General features: G+C 33.1%; 2 protein-coding genes across 2 annotated transcripts; both read left to right on the top strand.

Moving 5' to 3' along the window:
* Positions 1 to 4,909: 4,909 nt before the first annotated feature.
* On the top strand, positions 4,910 to 12,592 carry LOC137407046 (MFS-type transporter SLC18B1-like). The gene is made up of 5 exons (XM_068093652.1): positions 4,910 to 5,182; positions 10,058 to 10,131; positions 10,632 to 10,779; positions 10,870 to 10,938; positions 12,581 to 12,592. Exons 1-5 carry the CDS (start codon positions 4,910 to 4,912, stop codon positions 12,590 to 12,592), a joined length of 576 nt encoding a protein of 191 aa, XP_067949753.1.
* LOC137406444 (uncharacterized) lies at positions 10,915 to 19,958 on the top strand. Its single transcript, XM_068093028.1, has 7 exons — positions 10,915 to 10,938; positions 12,776 to 12,918; positions 15,330 to 15,425; positions 17,367 to 17,476; positions 18,176 to 18,271; positions 18,791 to 18,962; positions 19,497 to 19,958. The coding sequence occupies exons 2-7, from the start codon at positions 12,808 to 12,810 to the stop codon at positions 19,728 to 19,730; spliced, it is 819 nt and encodes a 272-aa protein (XP_067949129.1). The 5' UTR covers positions 10,915 to 10,938; positions 12,776 to 12,807; the 3' UTR covers positions 19,731 to 19,958.
* Positions 19,959 to 21,663: the final 1,705 nt, after the last annotated feature.

Genomic DNA, 21,663 nt, shown 5'->3' with positions numbered 1-21,663 from the left:
TAATCTTTTTTCTTAACCCTTAAGCATGGCTTTGGGCAGATGGATGGACGCGAGACTTATTATAGTAAAGACAAGTATCTTGGCAGTCTAGTATGCCGCAAAAGATATTGAGGTGTAGGTGTCAAACTAAATAACTAATATAACTAAATAAAACTGTAATAGCTCTACGTATAATTATTCTGGTATATAGGAATAGGTGGTTGATTGGTGCAGTTGTAAGGATGTTAGTTAACAGATTGAACGTTGTGAGTTCGAATCCTATGTCATGTAACTTTTTCTGCTTTGCAATAGTGTTTTTAAGCAGATAGACTGACAGATACAGCTTGTATTACACTAAAGAATATTTACTAACACAATTTATCCTTCTGATGAATTACAGACTTCCTATTAGCAACAAGCAAATTTAAAACTTGATATATCATGATTAGAGTTTATCAGAAATGCATAATTTTTGAAGCTCAGATTTATTCCTTAAATCAATTCAATTATGAATATACATATGTATGAATAATAACATAAGATGTGGTTTATTCACTCTCATAGTATGTATTGCACTGTTGCCTTCCAGACCTAGTTTATATAACCATTAGCTATGGCTATCTAATAAATAGCTAAACAAAAGCATAACTTGTATTAGAATATTTAGCTATAGTAGAATAGATGGCGCCAAGTTAGCTTGATTTAAGCTTTATGATGGCAATCTATCAACTGTATTAGCTTTACCAAACCAAAAAGAACAATGTTAAAAGGCACTAAAAAGTGCAGACAACTCCCTAGCCAAAATTTGTAACAAACTCAGGTTGACTTTTTTTCAGCTTGAAGAGTGATTTCTATGAGAACTAAATGTTCTTTTACTAATTTTTATAGAGGTTACATTAGCAACTCCTAGCTATTAATTAGTAGTAAGCCCGGAGAAAATATTTTGTCTAAGCTAAGTGTGACAATTCAACCTCATCAGAATTATGCTCGCACTGCTTGACTCGCTTGCAGCTGAGTTTATCATCTCTCTACATTTAGTCTCATTAAACCATGAGAGAAGAGTCAAGTAATGAGAGAGGTGAGACAAGTCACATAATTTTGCGATCAATCTCACTGTAGGTTTTGAAGTGAGTTTAAATCATTGTCACTTTTTGCAGACTAACAGAAATTGAAACTTTAAAAATATTTTTGATTTTTTTAGTTAAGTAGGTTTAATTATGTTTTTAAACATTTTCTGTTTTGATTAAAAAGGGTAAGTTTTATAGATAAATCTCTTTTTATTTTGAAGAAAGTTTTTGTTAGGAAAGTCCTGAAAATTTTTTTTTAGTTTTATCGCTTTTATAGCTTGTTTATTTAAACTATTTTAAGCAAGCTATGGCTTAGTGGCCTGACCCATGAACAACAGATTGGGATGCAATTTCCAGTAAAAGCATCTAGTCATGGCAAGAAGGGCATTTAATCGGAAACTGCTCACTCAACCAAATCAGTAATTTATATTAGTCTGAGCACTGACAGGCAATAACCTAACTGAAGTTTAATGCGTAAAAAAGCCTCTATTTATAAAAAGAATCATTCAATGTGCAAACAAATGTCTCGTCAAAAGGTTTTTATGAAGCTGCTAAGAAACATAATTTAGGTTATTAACTAACACTCTGAGTAAAGCTACGCATAAGAGCTGTAAATCAGTAGAATCTCTGCTGTAGGGAAGGTTGTGTCCAAACGGGTCTGAATCACGCTTAATGATCAACCTGCACAAGAGTTGTAGTATATCTTATCAGAAAATATTTGGATTGTTTGTGATTTTTAAAGGAATTTTACTGCCAGAATTTTCATAGTATATAATATGCAAAACTTGGACGTGGTTAAAATACCCAGATGAAGCAAAATTGCAATTAATTGCAATTACAATTGCAATTGGAAAAAAACCGACAGAATAGTGACACGTAATGCTACAGCTTGATCGCAATAGCCGATATCAACCATAACAAAAACAGCAACTAGTGACGTCATTTTGCACATATGTTTCTTTGGAGAATTTTACCACAATGAAGTTTTCTTGATTTTAATCTTGAAACATCTTGCCAATCAGATTATTTAAAACATCAAAAACAATCGCAAATGATAGAAAATAACGATACTTTTTGATAGTCTACAAAAATCTTATAAGTTCATCTTTAGAAAGATAAAAAAGATTGCTTTCAACAGGATACAAACTCATGACACTTGGTGTGGCAGACTAACACTCTATAACCTTTGTCAGTCAACCCCTTTGCAGCACTTTGGAATAACTGTGCTATTAGTTATTGCACCGGACAATCTCTCATAGCACGCTAAACTGCCAGGGTACTGGGTATTTAAAATGTTAAAACTGAGTCTTACTCAAGTTATATAAAATTTCACTACAATTTACGATATGATGTTAATTGTATGGTCAGTTTGAAAAGTCAATCTTCCAATAGTTTTTGTTTAAAGTGGTTTGATTTTTAACACAGACTATCACATCTGATTGCATTTATATGTTGCTTAGTACTGAAAATAAACATAAAAGTCACATTGTTTTAAATAGTTTCAATAATTGAAATGAAACTTTCCTGTTTCATTGCATTGGACTCATTTTACCGAGTGAAATGTTTTACTATTTCTCAATATAAGATTTGGTATCTTTAGTAATATACTATTGGGCTTATTATGTTTTCCATTTAATGACTTCAAATCTTTGCACATTTAACATTCACTTGAAACGATAGCTCACTGCTAATTTTCTAACTTTTTTTCTAAAACATGAAACGTTTAAGCAGGACTATAGAGCTCTAATGTTTTAACATGATTGTAGAGCCCTAACGTTTTAACAGGACTGTAGAGTTCACATGTTTTAATTAGTCTGTAGAGCTATATGTTTTAACTTGGTTATAGCGTGCCAATTTTCTAATGCGATTGTAAATCACATTATGATTTGTGATCACTGATCAAATTGTGATTGTCTCCCAAAACAACTATGGAGTCTCAGCAATGTCCTAGTGTGATTATAAAGATCCAACATTCTAACGGGGTTGTTTAGCACAGAGTTCTAACTTGACTGTAGACCAACAGTGTTTTAAATACAACTGCAAAGCTCTCAAAGCAAACAGCTTTATACTTTCACATCAGTTGTTACGTACACTGAGGTTTTCTTCATTATTCTTTCAACACATTACTTTCTTGTAATTTGCATCTTCCTATAACCTTTAATGAAGTTGTAACTTGCACGTAATATTTAACAATTATTTTCTATTATTTCATTATCAGTTTAAAGATAGCATATTAGTGGCAGTTTTATGCAATTATTTTATTCAAACAAAAAATATTTAGTGGTAAAAACATAATAAAATCATTATTAATATTCATTGGGTAATAAAATAATTACCCAATAAACTTGAATGACTTGAGCTCGTATCTTAAGCTAGTCTAAATATTTACTATAATAAGAGTCGTATCTGTCTATTTGACGCCAACTTGTGCTTATAAATGTACTTATGGTCGTTACATGATGCATCATAATCTCTCATGCAATCATGATCTTAAAGCATGCTAGTAGTAACCAATAGTATTTTTGCAAGAGCTGCATAAGCATGTGTATAATTATATATTTGTATGAACAATTGGGTGTGTAGTGTATGGATTGCACATCTGTCTGAAAAACTGAAGATGCTGAGTTTAATTCCAGTGTGAGGTAGATCTTTAATTCTTAGATTTTAGTTGTTAGAACTAGACTCACAAACGACATATGACAAACAGTCACATCGATGTATATATAGTGTAGATAACTCTTTGGACTATCAATAGTGTTTTGATGTTTTACGTTTCACTTGTGCAAAAATATATGGTAGAGTTAACTGTGGTTCATGGGTAAATTACAATAGTTTAATTTATGTCAATCTACCTATGTGCAGAGCACTCTATGTCTACTCTTCCAGCTGTACTTCTTAAACATTCATTTTCTTTCTTAATTGTAAACTCATGCCTTGTCAACATGCAGCTGGAAGCTTTTAATGGTAAGAACACAAACTATGCATAGAGATTGCTTGAAGGAAAATTATGACACAATTTGGGTTAGACAGGCGTACCGACTACAGCCTAAGATTCACCATTGACCTTGATTGCAGTTTTGTGAGGTGAACAATCATTCTTTTACTAATCAAGGTTATCTTTTAATGTGTAATAAGTCAGGATTTAATCACTTCTGCTAAGCCTCTACCACAAATTACATTCTGTATGTAATCACGGCATAACTTTTATCCGGTTGTTGGCAGACTGATATGTGGTGGCAATACGTCGCGAACACTCTTCCAATAGCAGTGGTACCAAATTCAGAGCTTTGGTGTTTGTGTGGAACGGCAACCACACAAACACGAAACGCTTTTGCATTACTCTTTTAATTTCTGTTAAAAAAACACCTGTTTGAAAACATTTTTATAAGTTTTTAGTAATGACAGGTTTATTGTTGCACCAATTCATTTGTAATTAAATATTCTTCAAAAACAGCAAATGTATATATAAAGTTTGTGATGAAAGCATTGATATACATGAACAGCCTGCACATACAATTCAGCATCAGTACTTTGTCAAGCGTTGTGCACATTTATCTTCTTGATTATTCTGACCAGCCATTACTTCAAAAACAGCATAAGATGTTTACAGCGAGTACATTTTAAGCTTTGGTTTGCTATAATATTTATTTGTACAGGCTGCTTCAGACCAACTGTCACTATTCCTGTACAAAGTCTGTCGCATCTCCTATTAACCAGAATGACGCGGGGTGGTTGGATTTTGTTGAAATGATATCCATGCCGCAATTTTTAAACCAACTTACACTGGACACTGACCCTTGAATTTACAAAAAGTATCTAGTAACCTTTTAACAATCTTATAATATGATGTAGATTTTTTTCTGATGTCATCGGATCAAGAGTTAAAACCACTGGTATTAAAAGAAACTGAGAAAGCTCGAGACAATGACATCGCAGAACCTAAACCAGACAGGAAGTATGCGATGCTCATCACACTGTTGTTTCTACAATTCGTGTCCCGAGCTGCTGATACGATGATATACCCTTTTTATCCGGATAAAGCTCTATCTGAAGGACTTAATATGGCAGATGTGGGAGTTGTCTACGCTGCATATGACATCTCTAGATTCATCACGTCGCCTTTGTTTGGCTCAATTGTAAGTAACTAGCTATAACCTGCTGCCCGTATCTGATTAAAAAGTAATACAGGCGGTAATTTTTCTATTGTAACACTTGTTGACTCACCTGATGCTAATAATATATGTTCTGGAACTATACATTATTCATGGAAATTCTTCTCTTATGAATGATGAGACTAGGCGGAACAATTGGCTAGAAAATTGCTGATGATGTTTTAAAAATTAAGTCCTTGAAGCACAATTCTTTACCAAAACATTATTAGCAACTCTTTCTACAATTGTCATTACACATCGAGCTTTGCTATATAAATACTAGTACCCCGGCAGTCGATCCATCATTTTTTTTTACGTCATCAAGTCGTTTGCACATGCGCTCATTCACGAAAAAGCCGTCATATTTGTAGAAAATGGTCAATTTTCTTTTATTTACTAGTGCTTTTAGGTGTTTTTTTGATACTATAATAAAAAAATTGCAAACAAAAACATTGTTTTCGAATTATCATTGCAAAAGCTTCGTGTTTTTAACGATCAAATTGCCTATAAAGATGGCCGACAACAGTAAAATGATGTCACGAAAAAAACGAAGGATTGCGACGTAAAAGACAATCAGGTGTAATAACTATGCGTACAATTATTCTGGCTAGCTGTGGCTGGAGACGTGATACAGTTGTTAGAGTGTTCATTTTCATCGTGTTTCATTTCGGAAGATCGAATCTCATATGATGTAATCGATTTTTCAACCTCCAGCTCTAATGGCAAACATAGTTTTTATAATAGCAACAATTTAGCTGTCTCTCCCAAACCCTAGGATTTGCTCAACTTCATCATTAAATGGAATATCTGTTGTTGAGGCTATTCAACAGCTTTTAGCTAATGGTAGAGCTAGTTTATGATACTGAATTATCAAAATGGTTACGATTCAAATGAAACTTTGTGATATAAATAATCTACAGATCTGTAGATGATAGCTGATTCTAGATGAGCAACAGTTGTTAGTGCATTGAACTAGTTGAAAAAATTTATTTGGGATAAAATGTGTCAGTTTTTAATCACTAAACTTTTACTAGTCAAAAAAATAGCAAGGAAATTATGGTGGTGTCAAAGTGGTCAATGAAGGGTACAGTACAGTTTGGGTTAGGGAGAAATTACGACTGATTTGGAATTGTGGATGTGTGCGTATTTTCATTTGACATCAAAACTTCATCAGGAAATGTGTGTATCAAGTACCTGAAGTAGTAGCTCTATAAGTAGTGTAAGTCCCACTTTGTCATTGCGTGTGACTGTCTATTAGTTTGCATTCCATACATTTTTTGACTGACATATTCTAAGCTTCATACCCATATGACTTCTGCTACGCATATATTTGGTTTAATATTTGGTTTCAAAACTCTGTGTGGTTCTCGAGAATCAGCCTATTAAACACCATTCTGATTAGACACTCAGGAATGCGCCTTATCATGCATGAAGGGCGATATTGCTTTCAAAGATTGAATTTATGTAAATTGTCAGGGGGCAGTACAGCTATTACATTACACGCGTGTTGCAGGCTGCGGGCTATTAGTAAGCGCCCCGCTGCAGGCTATCTGATTAATGATGAAAAAAATCTCGGGCAATGCCAGGCATAACATTAGTAGTTATGATTATTGAAAATGATAGCAGTAATAGAATCAGAATGACATCAAATACAAGTAAGAGGTAAAATTATGAACTGTGCATAAAACAGGCAAAATCTATACCCTAGCTACCTGTGAAGTTCAAACAGACGAACTAAAGTGTAGATATAGTATGTTCCAAATATCAACATATGACATTAGAAATAAGAGTGGCCTTTCATTGAGATCTAACTTCGCACTACAGAAAAATCCTAAATTTAAGCTTCATGAAATCCTAAAGATAAAGACTCCACCATACGTGTTGGTCTTAGCTACTTAGGTTATTAGCTATGCATGTAGCTGAAAAGGATATATATGACAATGAGAATATGAGCTATAATATTGTTGTGGACTGTACAAGTCATACTGAGCTAGACTCAGTCTGAGCCAAGCCGAGCTGAGCCAAGTCAAGCCAGCTGATTCTAGCTAAGTGGAAGATGAGGCGGGACATCCTACTATATAAGAGCACGCGCCCCGATCAGAAGGTGCAGCTGTTCTGCGTCAGCTCATTAAATGTTGCATAGTTTCTATTGTAACCCTCTATAAACAAAGCAGACAAATATATGTATAAATTCTTTGCACTGAGTCTTGTACTGGTGGAGCAGTGAAAGTAGCACACAAAACCTTTACAACACCTGAAGTCTAGTGAAGTACTGATTTCAATCAGCATCAAGAGCAGAATTTGTATAGAGGCTCACTATCTCTTCTACTACATGCACCGCTTGTATTCCTTGTCTCGGGTCATCCAATGACAGTGCAGACCGACTCCCTCAGGAGATAAATAAGCACTTATCTTTTACTCATTAATGACCATAAATCATATGTAAGAAGGAAGTAGGGTAAAGATAGTCATACTATATTAGAATTTACTCTCTTTTTCTAGGAATGCACAGCACCTACCATAGCAGAAGGAGTTAAGACAAAGAAGGGGCATAGTTGTCTGATGGACCAACTATTAAATATCTAAGTGAACACAACTATAAATAGTTGGGTTTACCTTAAGTCTGTGAGATAAAATACAGAAGATAGATGATTTAGTGACAACAGAAAGTAACAGATTGAAACTAACACTGCAGTCTAAACTGGATGCAGGAAACATCAAATGTGTTCGTTTTCAAGTACTTGAAAGATTAAATTATAAACAGGAAAAGAGACAGACAGGTGAGAAAGGTGCTGGCAATTTATGGAGTGGAGATAATGTAACCAAATTTTACATTTATCGAAAGGAAAGACGATGGACACTTAGATAAACAGGGCATAACAGTGACAGAAGAAGATGGATCAGCAACATAAAATGTATGCAAGAAGAGTGAAGGGAGATAATCTACTTATAACATCTATAGAGAGGGAATGCACAGAAAGGAAGAAGTGAAAGAGTGTATCAATTCAGCTGAGGAAGGTTAGAAGGTAAAACTGATGCGCGAACAATACCGATAACCGACAGTACCGGCAGAATACTGTAAAGCACTCAGGTGGATAAAAGACGGATACATAAACAAGGAAACTGAAAGATTCAGTACTGTCAGTGGCATATACAAAACTATGGATAACAAACCAGAAATAGGGCTACATGTATGCTGAATGCTTAACAAAAGAATAAAAACAACACTTTATATTTTGATTGGAGGTAACTGACTAGCTAGCACCATACAGAAAATGACAGCACCTCCTTTGTGAATGCAGCTCATTGCATTATATTGAACCAGTAACTGACCAAACACTGGCTGCTAAAAAAAACGACAAGGTGTACGTATGTGTAATGACATTGATAAAGGCAAACCTAAAGCATAATTATGGACCACACAATCAGATAAAAACACTTACAGAAATGTCAAGATGGAGCATTCTGCTACAATAAAAAAACGTAAATTATGCAAAAATTAAACCGTGAACTGTCGTAAAACATTTATCTGAATGTCACCTTTATTTGAATGCCACTTTGATTTGAATGCCGCCTCTATTTGAATGCCACATCTATTTGACCACTGCTATAGAAGGGTTAAAAAATAGAGTGCTACCCTTTAATTGAATGTCACCTTTATTTGACTGCCACTTTGACATTCTTTAATTTTCATGAACCAATTATAGAAAGTGATCAATAAGAGCATCCACAAAATAGTACTAATAGCGACTCGATTACATAAATGACAATCAGTTCTTTACTGGTTGCTGTTCGTACCGAAGTTAATTTTTTAAACAAAAAGTTTCGTTTTTTTCTTTAAAACTTTGAAACTAATGCCATAGCAATAATTAATAAAAGTATACCAGGCAATTAGTAGTTCTTTCTTTAATGTGGTCTTAATACTTCGGCATATATGAAAAACAGTTTAAAATTACGGTGGAATCTGTACTACTATTTTTAGACTATAACTTGGGCTAAGTGTGTCCGTCTAAAAGTTTATCAATATTTTTAACAATGGTTTTTCAAAAAGCAATGCAGTAGAGTTTTACTCTCCTAAAAAATTGTCTAAAGGCTAGTTCAGCAGTGTAGAAAAAAGTTGAGGTCAGCAGGCATTGTGGAAAGTATTAAACAGCCAGAAGATGAAATGGTTTCATATGGAAGCAACAATCCAAGCACAACCTGCTGAGCAAACAATGCAAATATTCTTGTTTCAAAATTGTTATAGTTTTTGTTTCTACTGTACATGTATTATACTGTAATTGTGGGTTGTTTATGCCACTTGTTCTTAAATATATGTTTGTAGCATTTAGTATATTATTATATAACTTAAGATTTTTAGGCTTATAGCAAACTATTTGATAGCATCATTGCCATTATTTAAATTTGACTCACAATGAATCAACGCTCAAATCAAAGCCAGTTTTGGCTACAAGCTGTAGCAAACATATAAAGATTGCACTGAGCTTTTATGCAACGATGGTAATTATAAAATAAAAATCTGCCTTCAATTTTAGATTAAAAGAAAAAACTTGAAAGCTCCAACAATTTGCAACGCACGCTATAAGATCATTGTAGGTTACTTGCAAGCAATAAATATCAACTGATTGAAATATTTTTTTAGTTTCTCAAAGCTTATTTATTTAGAAATTTACAACAAGTCGGAGGCAAGTTATAGCAGATTTTTCTTAGCCAAAAGGGTTAATGTCACTCCCCTAAAAGGAGAGTGCAAAATATAGGCAACATTCACCTTAAATATCCTTTTTGTAAAAGGATAGTTATATTACCTATTATTTGCGAAGTATCCATTTTGTTAATTACATTTTCTGTTTATTGTTCCAGTTACTAAAGTGGCCACCTAAAAGTATGTGCATTGTGGGTACTGCAATCACAGGCATCACCTCTGTAGCTTTTGGGTAAGTTGACATTTGTATTTTGCATTTAAATATTTTTGTTGCTGCTACGAAGTTTCCTGTGAGAACTGCACCTGTGTGGTATGATTTTTAATCGAATAGAAAGCAACTTATTTCACAAATATTGTGCTGGCTGTAGTAATGTTTAAAGAAATATTGTAACCTACACATATTTTTAATTTTTTAGATGACACATTTTTCTGTAGAGCTATTGAACAGTTGTGTTAGAATGATAGCATTAAAAATCAATGGTTGGCCAATTTTAACTTCAAAAGTATCATTGATAGCAGAAAATAGCTATCTTTAGCTTTGTATAATTGCTTCTTTTGCTCGAGATATAGTTTCTTTATCATAATTGGTACTTGATCTATTTGCTGCAACACAAGTGTGTTATGATGAATTTTCAAGTTATATAATTTCGGCAGTTGTGACAATTTTAAAAATTTAGGCTTTGCTTGCAATAGACAGATAATACAAGGAATTGTTTGTCTCAATTCCTGCAGATATATGGAGAGGTTGGAAAGTCGAGACTGGTTCTTGGCGATGTGTGTTATTTTGAGAGCTCTAGCGGGTACTGGATCTGCTATGATAAGTATCGCCTCTACTAGCATACTGCTCAAGGCCTCAGGCTTTCAGTCAAACACAATTATAGTGAGTAATTTGATATATATGTAGTGTTTAACTTAGCTGGTAATGCTTGCACCTTCTGTTTCAAAGTAAATCTGCTACTGTACTTGTCAGGGACTCGCAGAGGTTGTAACAGGCTTTTCTTTTGCTTTTGGAGCAGCTTTGGGAGGATTTCTTTATGAGGTAGGCTCAACTTTTCTTTTAGCAAACACATTTTATTCAGTGGAAAACATATATTTATTATTTTATTATTTTGACCTTTTAGAAAATTATTACATAAATAGAGCAATTAAATAGTTAAATCAAATTGAGTAATTTAAGCAATCTTTAAATCAAATTTTTCAAAAGGGGAAATATGGAGAAGAAATGAATTAATTTATAAGTTCTGTCTAAAGTTACCTGGTCACCCAAAAGGCTACAAAAAGACATGGTCAAGGGCTATTTAGACTTCAATGGAAATATACCCAGACAATGAAATACAACAACTTCTGTAGCATAAATAGTCATACATACACTTTGAATCAGCATTTGTTATTAGAAGTCCTAGCTATTTCTCCTTGTCATTCATGATAGCGCTTCAAGGGATTTTGCTAAAAAGTAGATATGCAATTACAAAGATTACCTCAGAAAAGTTTAGGATGAATGAAAAAACAATGAATTTGCACTCGGATTACCAGTTTGGTAAAAAGTGGTTGTGTTGTCTCCATCAATAGGATAACATGATCTAAACACAATTCTTTAACACCTCTAAGATATTAGTAAAACCTACAAACCAAGCAAATCCTAAAACATGCCAGACATCTTTGGCAGCTGTAATTATTGGAGAAAGTCATATATATTTGATTGATTTAACAGCATATGAAAGAATTTATTGCTTGACTATGAACTCATGCAGCAACTATTGCTGAGAGGTTAGAGTACTTGACCCTTAATCAAGAGTTCTGTGGTTCTGGTTTCACCAAAGACCGGTGATTGGGTCAGGCAGAGAATCATTGTTAAAGTGAGTTGTTCTAATATTTCCATTTACCACCAGGTACCCCTTCCTTGCTGAAGGTAAAGTCAACAGCTAGACTTGCTATTGAAAATGTATGATTGTATATATCAGACAATGCTTTGACAGTTGCAAAAGATTACAGTAGACTTCCATTTAATGTTTACCTTCTATAATGTAAATTTCACATAACGTAAGGAATTGATGTAAAGCTTTTGATTTTTACTTTATAATAACTTTTATATAATATAGCATCAAGTCGGTGTAAATTCTCAAACCCGATATGATTAAGGAAAGTCCCGCAGTTAGCCTTAAAAATATTGCTTTCTCTCTTGCCGCAATAGCGAGGAAAAACGACTTATCAGTATAGGTTTATCTCTATTATACATATTATTACCCTAACAGTCAAATACGTGGGGAAAGATTATCAGATGTCTCAACAAAGCACGGGAAATAAGAACTTATTTAAAAAAATATGCATGTAGTTGTGATAACAAGCACTCAATAGCAGCTATTTGAATGTTTGGAAAAGTTATAGCATTTGCTACATCAAATGTTTCTCAAAGTTTGTAGGTTATGTTTTTGTTTTCCTGATCATTGGCGGATTGCTCCTCATCTGTATTCCTATATTTGGAGTTGTCATTCCTAAAGTGGGTAAGTGACGTACTTAAAGCGACCTTATTATATAGCGTGAGAGCCTCTGGGGTGCAAAGAGCGTACAATGCTAAAAGGTTGGTCATTAACCAAACTGCTAAACAGGTAATCCTGAAAATATGAAACTCTGTCAGATAGACGTCAGGAAAAAGCTAAATGTGTACACTGGGTATTTAACAGTCTCCTCCTTGACATATCATAGGAATAAAAACTGACAGCTCTTTTAGGGGTGTGCAAAATTGATAATTAGAGTTTTTCTAGATGTTCCTGTTTGCGAGTATTTTATCAATAATAATTTACTAAAGCATTACAAAACTTATTATCGCCATCAAAATTATGCAAATTTAAAAATTAAAATAAATTGATAATTTGTAGTGGAAGAGAAGAACCAGAAAACCAAAAGCTTTATGCAGCTGATGACGATACCTGGATGCCTGTTGATGTTTGTAAACTGTATCATGATAAGGCTGCAAGGAGCAAGTATAAATGTGGGGCTGACAGAGCACTACCTGGTACAGGTTGGTAACTATACAAGCCCTCCTTAGTGACAGTAGGTAACAATAAAAACCTCACTAAGTAATGATAGGTAACTTTAGAAACACTAGATTGGGTTTGTAGGTATGTAGCTATAGAAACACTAGCTAGTGATTGTAGAAAACTAGACCAACCCCACACAATGGCAGTTGATAATCCTCAAACTGATGTTCAATAGATGTAGACAGTCATAGATATACCATCTTGTCATGATAGGTAACCATAAAAACCCTACTTACCAGGTAAGTTACTGCTACACTCTCTTGAATTGAAGGTAAGACTAACAACACTAACTAGTTGAGATCAACAGCCTTAAACACTATCTTTTGATTGTGGGCCGTCTTACAAAAATTCGCTATAAGAGTTTGACACTCATCTGATTTTAGTAATGGTTTCAGCGCTAATATGAAGGTCAATTTTCTGAATCGCAGTCAAAGAATCTACTCTTAAATCAATCTTAAATTTAATGGGCTCTATACACACACTTCCTGCTTTTCATAATTAAAGAATCTTAGCCTATCACTCTAGCAAATATCATCGACCTTTAAATCTCAATCTCTCAGATGTAGTAAATTATTATTCGATTAAATTAACTTTTTATTTTTACGTGAACAAATAGCTGATAACTCAGTTAGCAGTTTAGCTGTTTTAGTCAGGAAGTAAATACTACATATTACATTTACAGTGATGAAAAGGATTACAGCCAATTACAGGCAAGGAATACAGTGTAGTACTTCTGTTTAAAAGATTAAATTAGTTTATTCAAATACTATTTCTTTACTTAATGATTGACTTGCAACAAAGTTCACATTACAGTTATTTGGTATCAAAAGATTCGCCATGTCTTACTCTACTGTGTTGTACGTGCAAAATATGTGAAAATGTGATTACAAGCTCTTAAAAGCTGAAAAAAAAACAGCTAATCGCCGCCATCACGAAACTGCCGTAGATTGGAATAAATTTATTTTTCTGACGTAGTCAAACGATTTGGTTATTGTTTTGACACGTGATGTTCTCAGGTGAATTGAAATTGTTATTCAGTCAAATTAACTTTTTATTTTTATGTCACCAAATAGCTGATAAACTCAGTGAGCAGTTTAGCTGTTTTAGTCAGGAGGTAAATCCTACATATTACATTTACAGTTATGAAAAGGATTACAGCCAATTACAGGCAAGGAATACAGTGTAGTATTTTTGTTTAAAAAATTAAATTGGTTTATTTAAATACTATTTCCTTAAAGAATTTTGAACAAGTAAATGCTTATGCATTTTATTTGCTTTCTGTGAAAAGGTAAATACTCAAGCAAACAAGAATGAGTCAAAATTAGTGGACTATATCAGTATTTAGATTTCAACTGTTTTATTTCTAATCATAGCATCGTTGCATCAAATCAACTCACATTTGTGAAGCTGTGAATAAATAGAATTTTTCCCGGAATTTCTACATCTTTCTAGCCATTTTTATAGCACATTGATCATGCTTGTGTGAATAGTCTTATTTCAGTTATCTTCCACATACTGTTCCAAAAAGCTGCTCAAAAATAAATTGTTTAATTTTAAAACAGCTTTCTCTATTACAAGTAATGTACATGTAAATAATTCATTCCAAAACTAAAAATAGTGTTTGTAAGTATTTTTATAATGTAAGGTACAATGCAATAAAATAAGATACATCATAAATTGTATATAAAAGAACTACTAATAAATAAAGTAATGTGAATTTTTTATGAAAACTTTATCATTAGAGCCGGATAAGCTGAGTAATATTTTGCCATATCTGTAGCTGTTTGAATACCTTAGCCTTGCTTCCTTGAATTTTGCATAAAATCCAAAAAGTAAGAATAGCCTAGCTCCGATGTGAAAGTCCAATACCTAAATCAAACAATCGATTCTTAAATATATCTTAAACTAAAGGGACTCGGTTTTATTTAACAAAACATAAAAACAAAGATAATATTAATATACTGAGCAAAGATTAAAATGCAGTCAATATTCCCCGAACCGTGGAAATCCGTCAGCATCCGTCGGCATCCAAGTGTGTCATCAGGTTTCTTTAACTATCTCCAGATTGTTAACATTCTGAGCTTTTTTTCAGATTAGAAAGCAAAACTATCGTTGATTTTTTCCAGTTTCCCATTGTTCACTATCTGATAAGTTTGAATACTGAAGTTCAACTGTACATTGAAATTAACTTAAATGAGGTTGAACACATATTTACAAGTTGAACAATCATTATGAAACTAATATAATAATACATAACTATTGAAGTTTACATATATTGATTCTTATTTAAGTCATGCTGCTTTGGATGCTCAAACATACATATTAATATGGATGACCTCTAGCCTTCATGCAGTTTGTTAGAGTTTGATCTACTGTGGTCTCACTTTGACAGCTTCACAGTACAACGGCTATACTCGGAATACTCTATGGAGTTTGGTCATTTGTCTATATTGTCAGCTGCGCTGCTTTCTCCAAGGTCCTAAACAAGGTAAGCGATAGAAATAGTTAGTCTAGTCTTGATGTCGAAGTCAAGGATGAAGTTTAATACACTAGTGTAATAATTACATGAAAAAGATCAACTGCTCATTATAGAAGCCATCATGCATCAAGTTTCACATAAATTCAATGCTAAAATAAACATAGATTTTTTGCAGCCAAAGTTTTTTCAAGCTTTTTTTTGCATCAGAACCACCTAGAAAAATACTTTTTATAATGTGCCAACAAAAGCATAATTTAAACAAAAGAAAAGTAACATTGAAACATTAATATTATATGTTGGTAAATTATATTGATACATTTAATATTTGTGGCTTGCTATAAACATTGCATGATTTTAATTAGTTGATTTTGATGTATTCAAAAGCAGTTCATTGCCTACTCACATATTATAAAATTATGTTTTATTAATTTGTTTTTCAGTTACTTTATTAATTTATTTTCATTTTTTATTCATTTTTTGGTTTATTAATAAAACTTTAATACCTTTAAAAAATGAAAAAAAATTTTTTAGTCAATATATAATATACAATATAATATATAATACAAGTAAAATCTGGAATGCAAACAAAAGTCATGATACTTTATGATGATCGTAATCCACCAATAAAAGATCTACAAAAACTTTAAAAAGTAATTTAAGAAATTTTACACATGCAGGTCTTTGCTTTGCAATTTTCTTGTTTAATGTCAGCTACGTTAGTGCAGTACTATTTTAACTTTAGCGACATATAATAGCAATGTGGAGTGAATTTTCAATTTCATCCGTTTTACAGACATGAACGGAATGGGTTAAGTCACGGATTTTAATAGCAGCTGGTACATAAATTAGGGATCAAGTGTAGTCAGTGCTTGGTAGACTAATAAGAGAATTGTGTATTATTTTATCAGCAGTATGAGTCGTCAATCATAAATAGTAAAAAAACAGTAATAATTCATGATAATAAGTGATAAACTTGATATTGAACAGCAACAAGTAATGTTAATATTGATATCATAAGTTATGAGGATTAAAACAAAATTTCTACAACCTTCGTTTGTCCAGGAATATTTATCTGCATGTAGGTAAAAGCAACATAAACAACGATAATGTCGGTAAGTCTATCAACACCGGTAAATGGCGTGTGAAATGTATAGTGAAGTCACTTACATGTAGGTTCATGTGTTTTTAATTTGCAAACTTTTGGTGCCCTGTGTATGTAATAATTTAGTCGAGTGTTTGTTGCTGTGGTCTCCACAGCGATAACGTTCAGTTCCGTTTATATTTCTACTTCACACACTCATACAATTCATTTAATCATAAATAAATAAAGACTAACACAGGCTGCCAGAGTATTCAGTGGTTGCGGAGAGAACAACAGACTGCATGTACTTACCTACAACCAATAAGTTAATCTGCAGCAGCAAACCCTGATGAGTAAATTCAGTGCCACCTATTCTGACTATGGTCGCTACGACCAGACAAGTATCTGGCTATAAAGTATATACATGTACAGCTTTTCAACATTTTACTCATTTGGTCCAGTTTACCCCAGACTAGCTGTAAGTGAACAATATTCATTGAATTTTATTGTTTGCTAAAATCACACAGTATGTAACAATCACCAATGTTAATAAGACAAAACAAAAAGCTACTCACCTAATCGTGCCTTTGTATTCTAAAAATATTACAGTAGACTTGCTTCTAGTTGACTCGACCACCTATAAGGATAAGTAATGCTTAGGTGAGTTTTAAAGATTACTTAAGGGAGAACTAGGGCTATAAGCCCTTTCTCCAACAGAAAACAACTGTAAGTCTTTTGCTCTGCTTGACTACACTATTAATGAACTCAGGACATTAACTCACTTTTGCAGGCCCTGCAGGCCCTGCAGGCCCTGATCAAGTCATTCTTCTCAAGGTTTTTCTCGTATTATAGTATATTTGTTCATTTAGTTTCCACAGTGGAATTACCAGTGGATGATAGCTGGATGGATTACACTGTCTGCAGCCACTCTGACACTGTGCCCGTCACCCTTGCTAGATTTTATATTCAATAAGAAAAAGTAAGTTATTTCATCAGTAAAGTAAGTGAGGTAAGTCTATAAAGTTAGATGCAAGAATACAAAAAGGGTTGCTTCAGATTTGTCTGCATATTTTCATTGGTTGTCAGCTGAGAATCTCTGTTTTATACTGGCATTACTGTCAAGTCAGCAGTTGACATGAAAATTTCCTGAAAGCTGTAGTTCAAGTCTTGAAAGAGTTTTGGCAAAAATCTAGTCTCACTTGTTGCATACTGCATAGGCTCATAGTGATATATCACAACTTGGCTTGTGTGAATATTTGAAAAGTACGCAATATTGACTTTTTACATGTGCAGCACTATCTGTCTTATCTGTGGGATATAAAATGATTGATGCACATGCATGTATATATAATATCTATATAAAATGTAAAATAACTGATTTACTGGCAATTTTGTTTATCAAATTCTTTAATAAGATGTGATATAATATGCTGTACAATTTTAAATAAATTAGTACAACATAACAAGTTAAATACTAATATAGCATAATACACAATAATATATTGTTACAAAACATAGTATGAGGCAATTTTATTTAGACATATTATAATACAATAAAATTTAACATAATTTAACACAACATCATATTATAATATAGTAGGATATATAATAATATAATACAACATAATTTAATATGCTGTAGCATGATATAATATGGTAAAATATAATATTGTTGCAGATATTTTTGGCTGAGCTCAACTGATATGGTAGTTGTCAATGCTGTCAACAGTTTGTTGTATCTTCCTCCTTTTCCGGCAGCACTAGACTTGGCAGAGTAAGTGAGTGTGAGTGTAAGTGGCAAAGTAAGTGTTGATTATCTCACACTAAACATATTTATTAAATGAGAGCTCACTTGATTAATATATATTTTATCTGAAAAGAGCGTACATTCATTATTATACTTACTGCAATAATTCTTTAGACCGACCATCGCTTCTGTTATTAGCCTGTAACAGAATTAGTCAACTCTGGTTTAAATTTGATGTGAGGAATAAATGATGCATCTTCAATAATTTTATAGCAACAGATTAACTTTCAGTAAAAAATTTCTATATTATGAAATAACATATTATATATTATGAAATATAATTGAGTCATTGATACTTTTACCCTAAATAATTTGTGAGTCATATGTTGTCAAGCAAAGGTAACTAAGCCATAGTTTATTTACTAGTTTAACTATTTAATTAAATTATAGTTTAATTTATGCATATCATTTTAAATAAGCCTCAGCGGAGATAATTTCTAATGCTGCAAAATAATCCCAATATTTATTATTTTTCAATGTGTGCAGAGTTCATGGGCATGAGAGAAAAAGTCTTCACACATACGGCATGATAACAGGACTCTTAAATAGTGGCTGGGGTTTGGGATCAACTGTTGGGCCTGTTATATCTGGTGCTGTCATTGATGCTCAGAGCTTTGGCTGGATGCTGACTTACCTGGGATTTTGTGATTTAATTTTGGTAAGTCTCTAATTTGCAAAATGTTTAGAATGTTTGCTAACTAAAACTTTCTTTAAATTCTAAACTAGTTTTTTGTTTGTGTAAAATGAAAAGATCTGAATAACGATAAAAGGATAAATTTTTGCAATTACAGCCAATAAGCAGCAATAAGCAGCAATAAGCAGCAATAAGCAGCAATTACAGCCAATAAGCAGCAATAAGCAGCAATTACAGCCAATAAGCAGCAATAAGCAGCAATTACAGCCAATAAGCAGCAATAAGTAGCAATTACAGCCAATAAGCAGCAATAAGCAGCAATTACAGCCAATAAGCAGCAATAAGCAGCAATTACAGCCAATAAGCAGCAATAAGCAGCAATTACAGCCAATAAGCAGCAAATTAACTTATTATTCAAAGTGATGCGATCTGCTGTACAGTGAAAATTGCATCTTTTTGTTTCGATGTTTGATGGTCTGTTATAAATATTATTTGAGTAAATATTTACTGCTATTACAGAACTAAGAACTATTTCTAAAATGTCGATGTTTTTTGTAGGGAATTGTAAATGCTGCGTATTTTCTCTACATGATTGGTAGCAAGAAACATTTTCGGATTCCAGAAGCATCAAGCGCTTACCTGAGCAGCAAGAAAAAGTCTCCTTCTCAAGTTAAAGTCATGAAGCATTTAGTTGAACCAGTTAAGCAAACGTTGATAGTAAAACCACTAACAATGTCTAAAAAGATGACTGTTATTCATTTACAACAGCCAGAGAGAAGTTGTATAAAATGATGAAAATTATACATTGTTTCTATGAATCTAGCAAATCCTATTTTAGACAATGTTGACCACCAAACTCAAGACTTGCTCAGCCACTTTGGAATATCTGCTTTTATTAAAGAGTTGCTTTCTCTTGCTGATATTACTTTTTCCTAATGACTAGACATTATTTTCAGATCTATATTTTAACTTTTGACTTGTAATTTCCAAAGCCGCTCTAATATAACTCTGTGTCAGTATTGAAACAATAGATAACTTGATATTATTATATTAACATTATTTTACTTTTTTGATACATTTTTTCCATTACTCTACTAGTACCCTGGCACTTTGGTGTTCTGTACGATATAGTCAAGTGCACCCGTAAAGTACAGAGAATCACTATCTGCACAACTATGCTGAAATTCAAAGAGGTGGTTGATTGATGCAGGGGTTACAGTGCTGGTTTGATGACCTTAATATATTGAGTTCAAATCGTGGACGATGCAATCATTCGTACAGACGTACTGACGCACAGATGTACTGACGTACAAGCGTACTGACGTAAAATCGTACAGACGCACAGATGCACAATAATTTCATGAGTTTTGAGTATTATGAGTTGACAATAATTTTATTTCAAACAGAAATAAGGTTATTGGTATACAAAGTTTTATAGTACCGGCAGTACTGAGTTCCCACTCTATTTAGATGAAGTTTGAGTTTGTTCAAGTAAATGTTGCGGTTTTTTCCATTCCACAAGCCAGGAGGTTTATACCACTACTTTAGCAGTACTAATTGAGTTTTAAGATCGAGCTGTGTCATTGACAGACACCAAACAGCAAAAGGCAGTATAAATAACCTACATAAATAAATTAGTTACAGTTATAAATATAAAACTGTAAAGGCAGTAATAAATAACCCAAGACTAACAGCAAACAAGGTCATAATTATTACCATGGTTGTTATGGTTTGATTTATTTGGCATTTGATACGGCTGATTCTACTAGTGAAATATTTAAGCTATAACTTAATTACTGCTTGAACCAGTTGGATTGCTTTTCATCTACCTGAGAATAAAAATTCACTTAGGAAGTCTTATGAAGCAAAGAGCAGCAATAAAACAGCTTCTTACCTTAAACAGACAGCAGTCTGAGTGATAATCAGGCTGTTTGCCAATAGTCATTTTCAAAAACCTTTACATCAACGCAATTTCAAACATGCCAAATACAGTCATACTTTGACTTACGAGCTTAATGCGTTCCGAGACTGAGCTCGTATGTTAATTTACTCGCATGTTGGTGCAATTTATTTATATATAGAACCATTAAATATATATTGATTGGTTTCCATACTCTAAAAATGCATATAAAACACTCAAAACAAAATATTTTAACAGAATGAACATGTTGGTTATTGTCCTAATTTACCAAATGCTTTCAAAAAGCAACAATTAAAAAATAATGCACGGAAATGTGATTAATAAAAATGAAAAATTAAATACATACAATAGCAGCTAACGCTAGCATTTGCCAGAGAGGGAGATATAAGTTATCTTCATTACAACAGTTGACTTTGATAAATTTGGATTTTATCAATGTCTTAAAAGACAAACGTAGAAGCAAATCTAAAAGCAAACTTTCATTTTTAACTTAACGTATTTAAAATTTTTTCGGCGTTCGTAGTTTGAAGTTTCTCGCTGGTTAGCTAATTTTTCCTTTTTTTTCGCTTTCACGACTAGCCGGCCGTTTTAAGATAATCCTATCTAAAGACGTTTGCCTTTGTCGCCCTTTCAACATGTTGCAATTAGGACGAACGCAGGTGTCGTCACAAAAGGTTAATGCACGACCACTAGCCAACTCGTCCGAATGTCTATTTTTATAGTTTTGCTAGATAGCACTGGCCTTTTCATATAGCACCGTTTCAGTTACGCTGTTACCGGCCAATTGTTTATCCAATGCCTGAG

The sequence above is a fragment of the Watersipora subatra genome, chromosome 10, assembly GCF_963576615.1.
Source record: "Watersipora subatra chromosome 10, tzWatSuba1.1, whole genome shotgun sequence".
Classification (NCBI taxonomy): Eukaryota; Metazoa; Bryozoa; class Gymnolaemata; order Cheilostomatida; family Watersiporidae; genus Watersipora; species Watersipora subatra.
The sequence above is the reverse complement of the archived record's forward strand: the minus strand, read 5'-3'. Positions and strand labels throughout refer to the sequence as shown.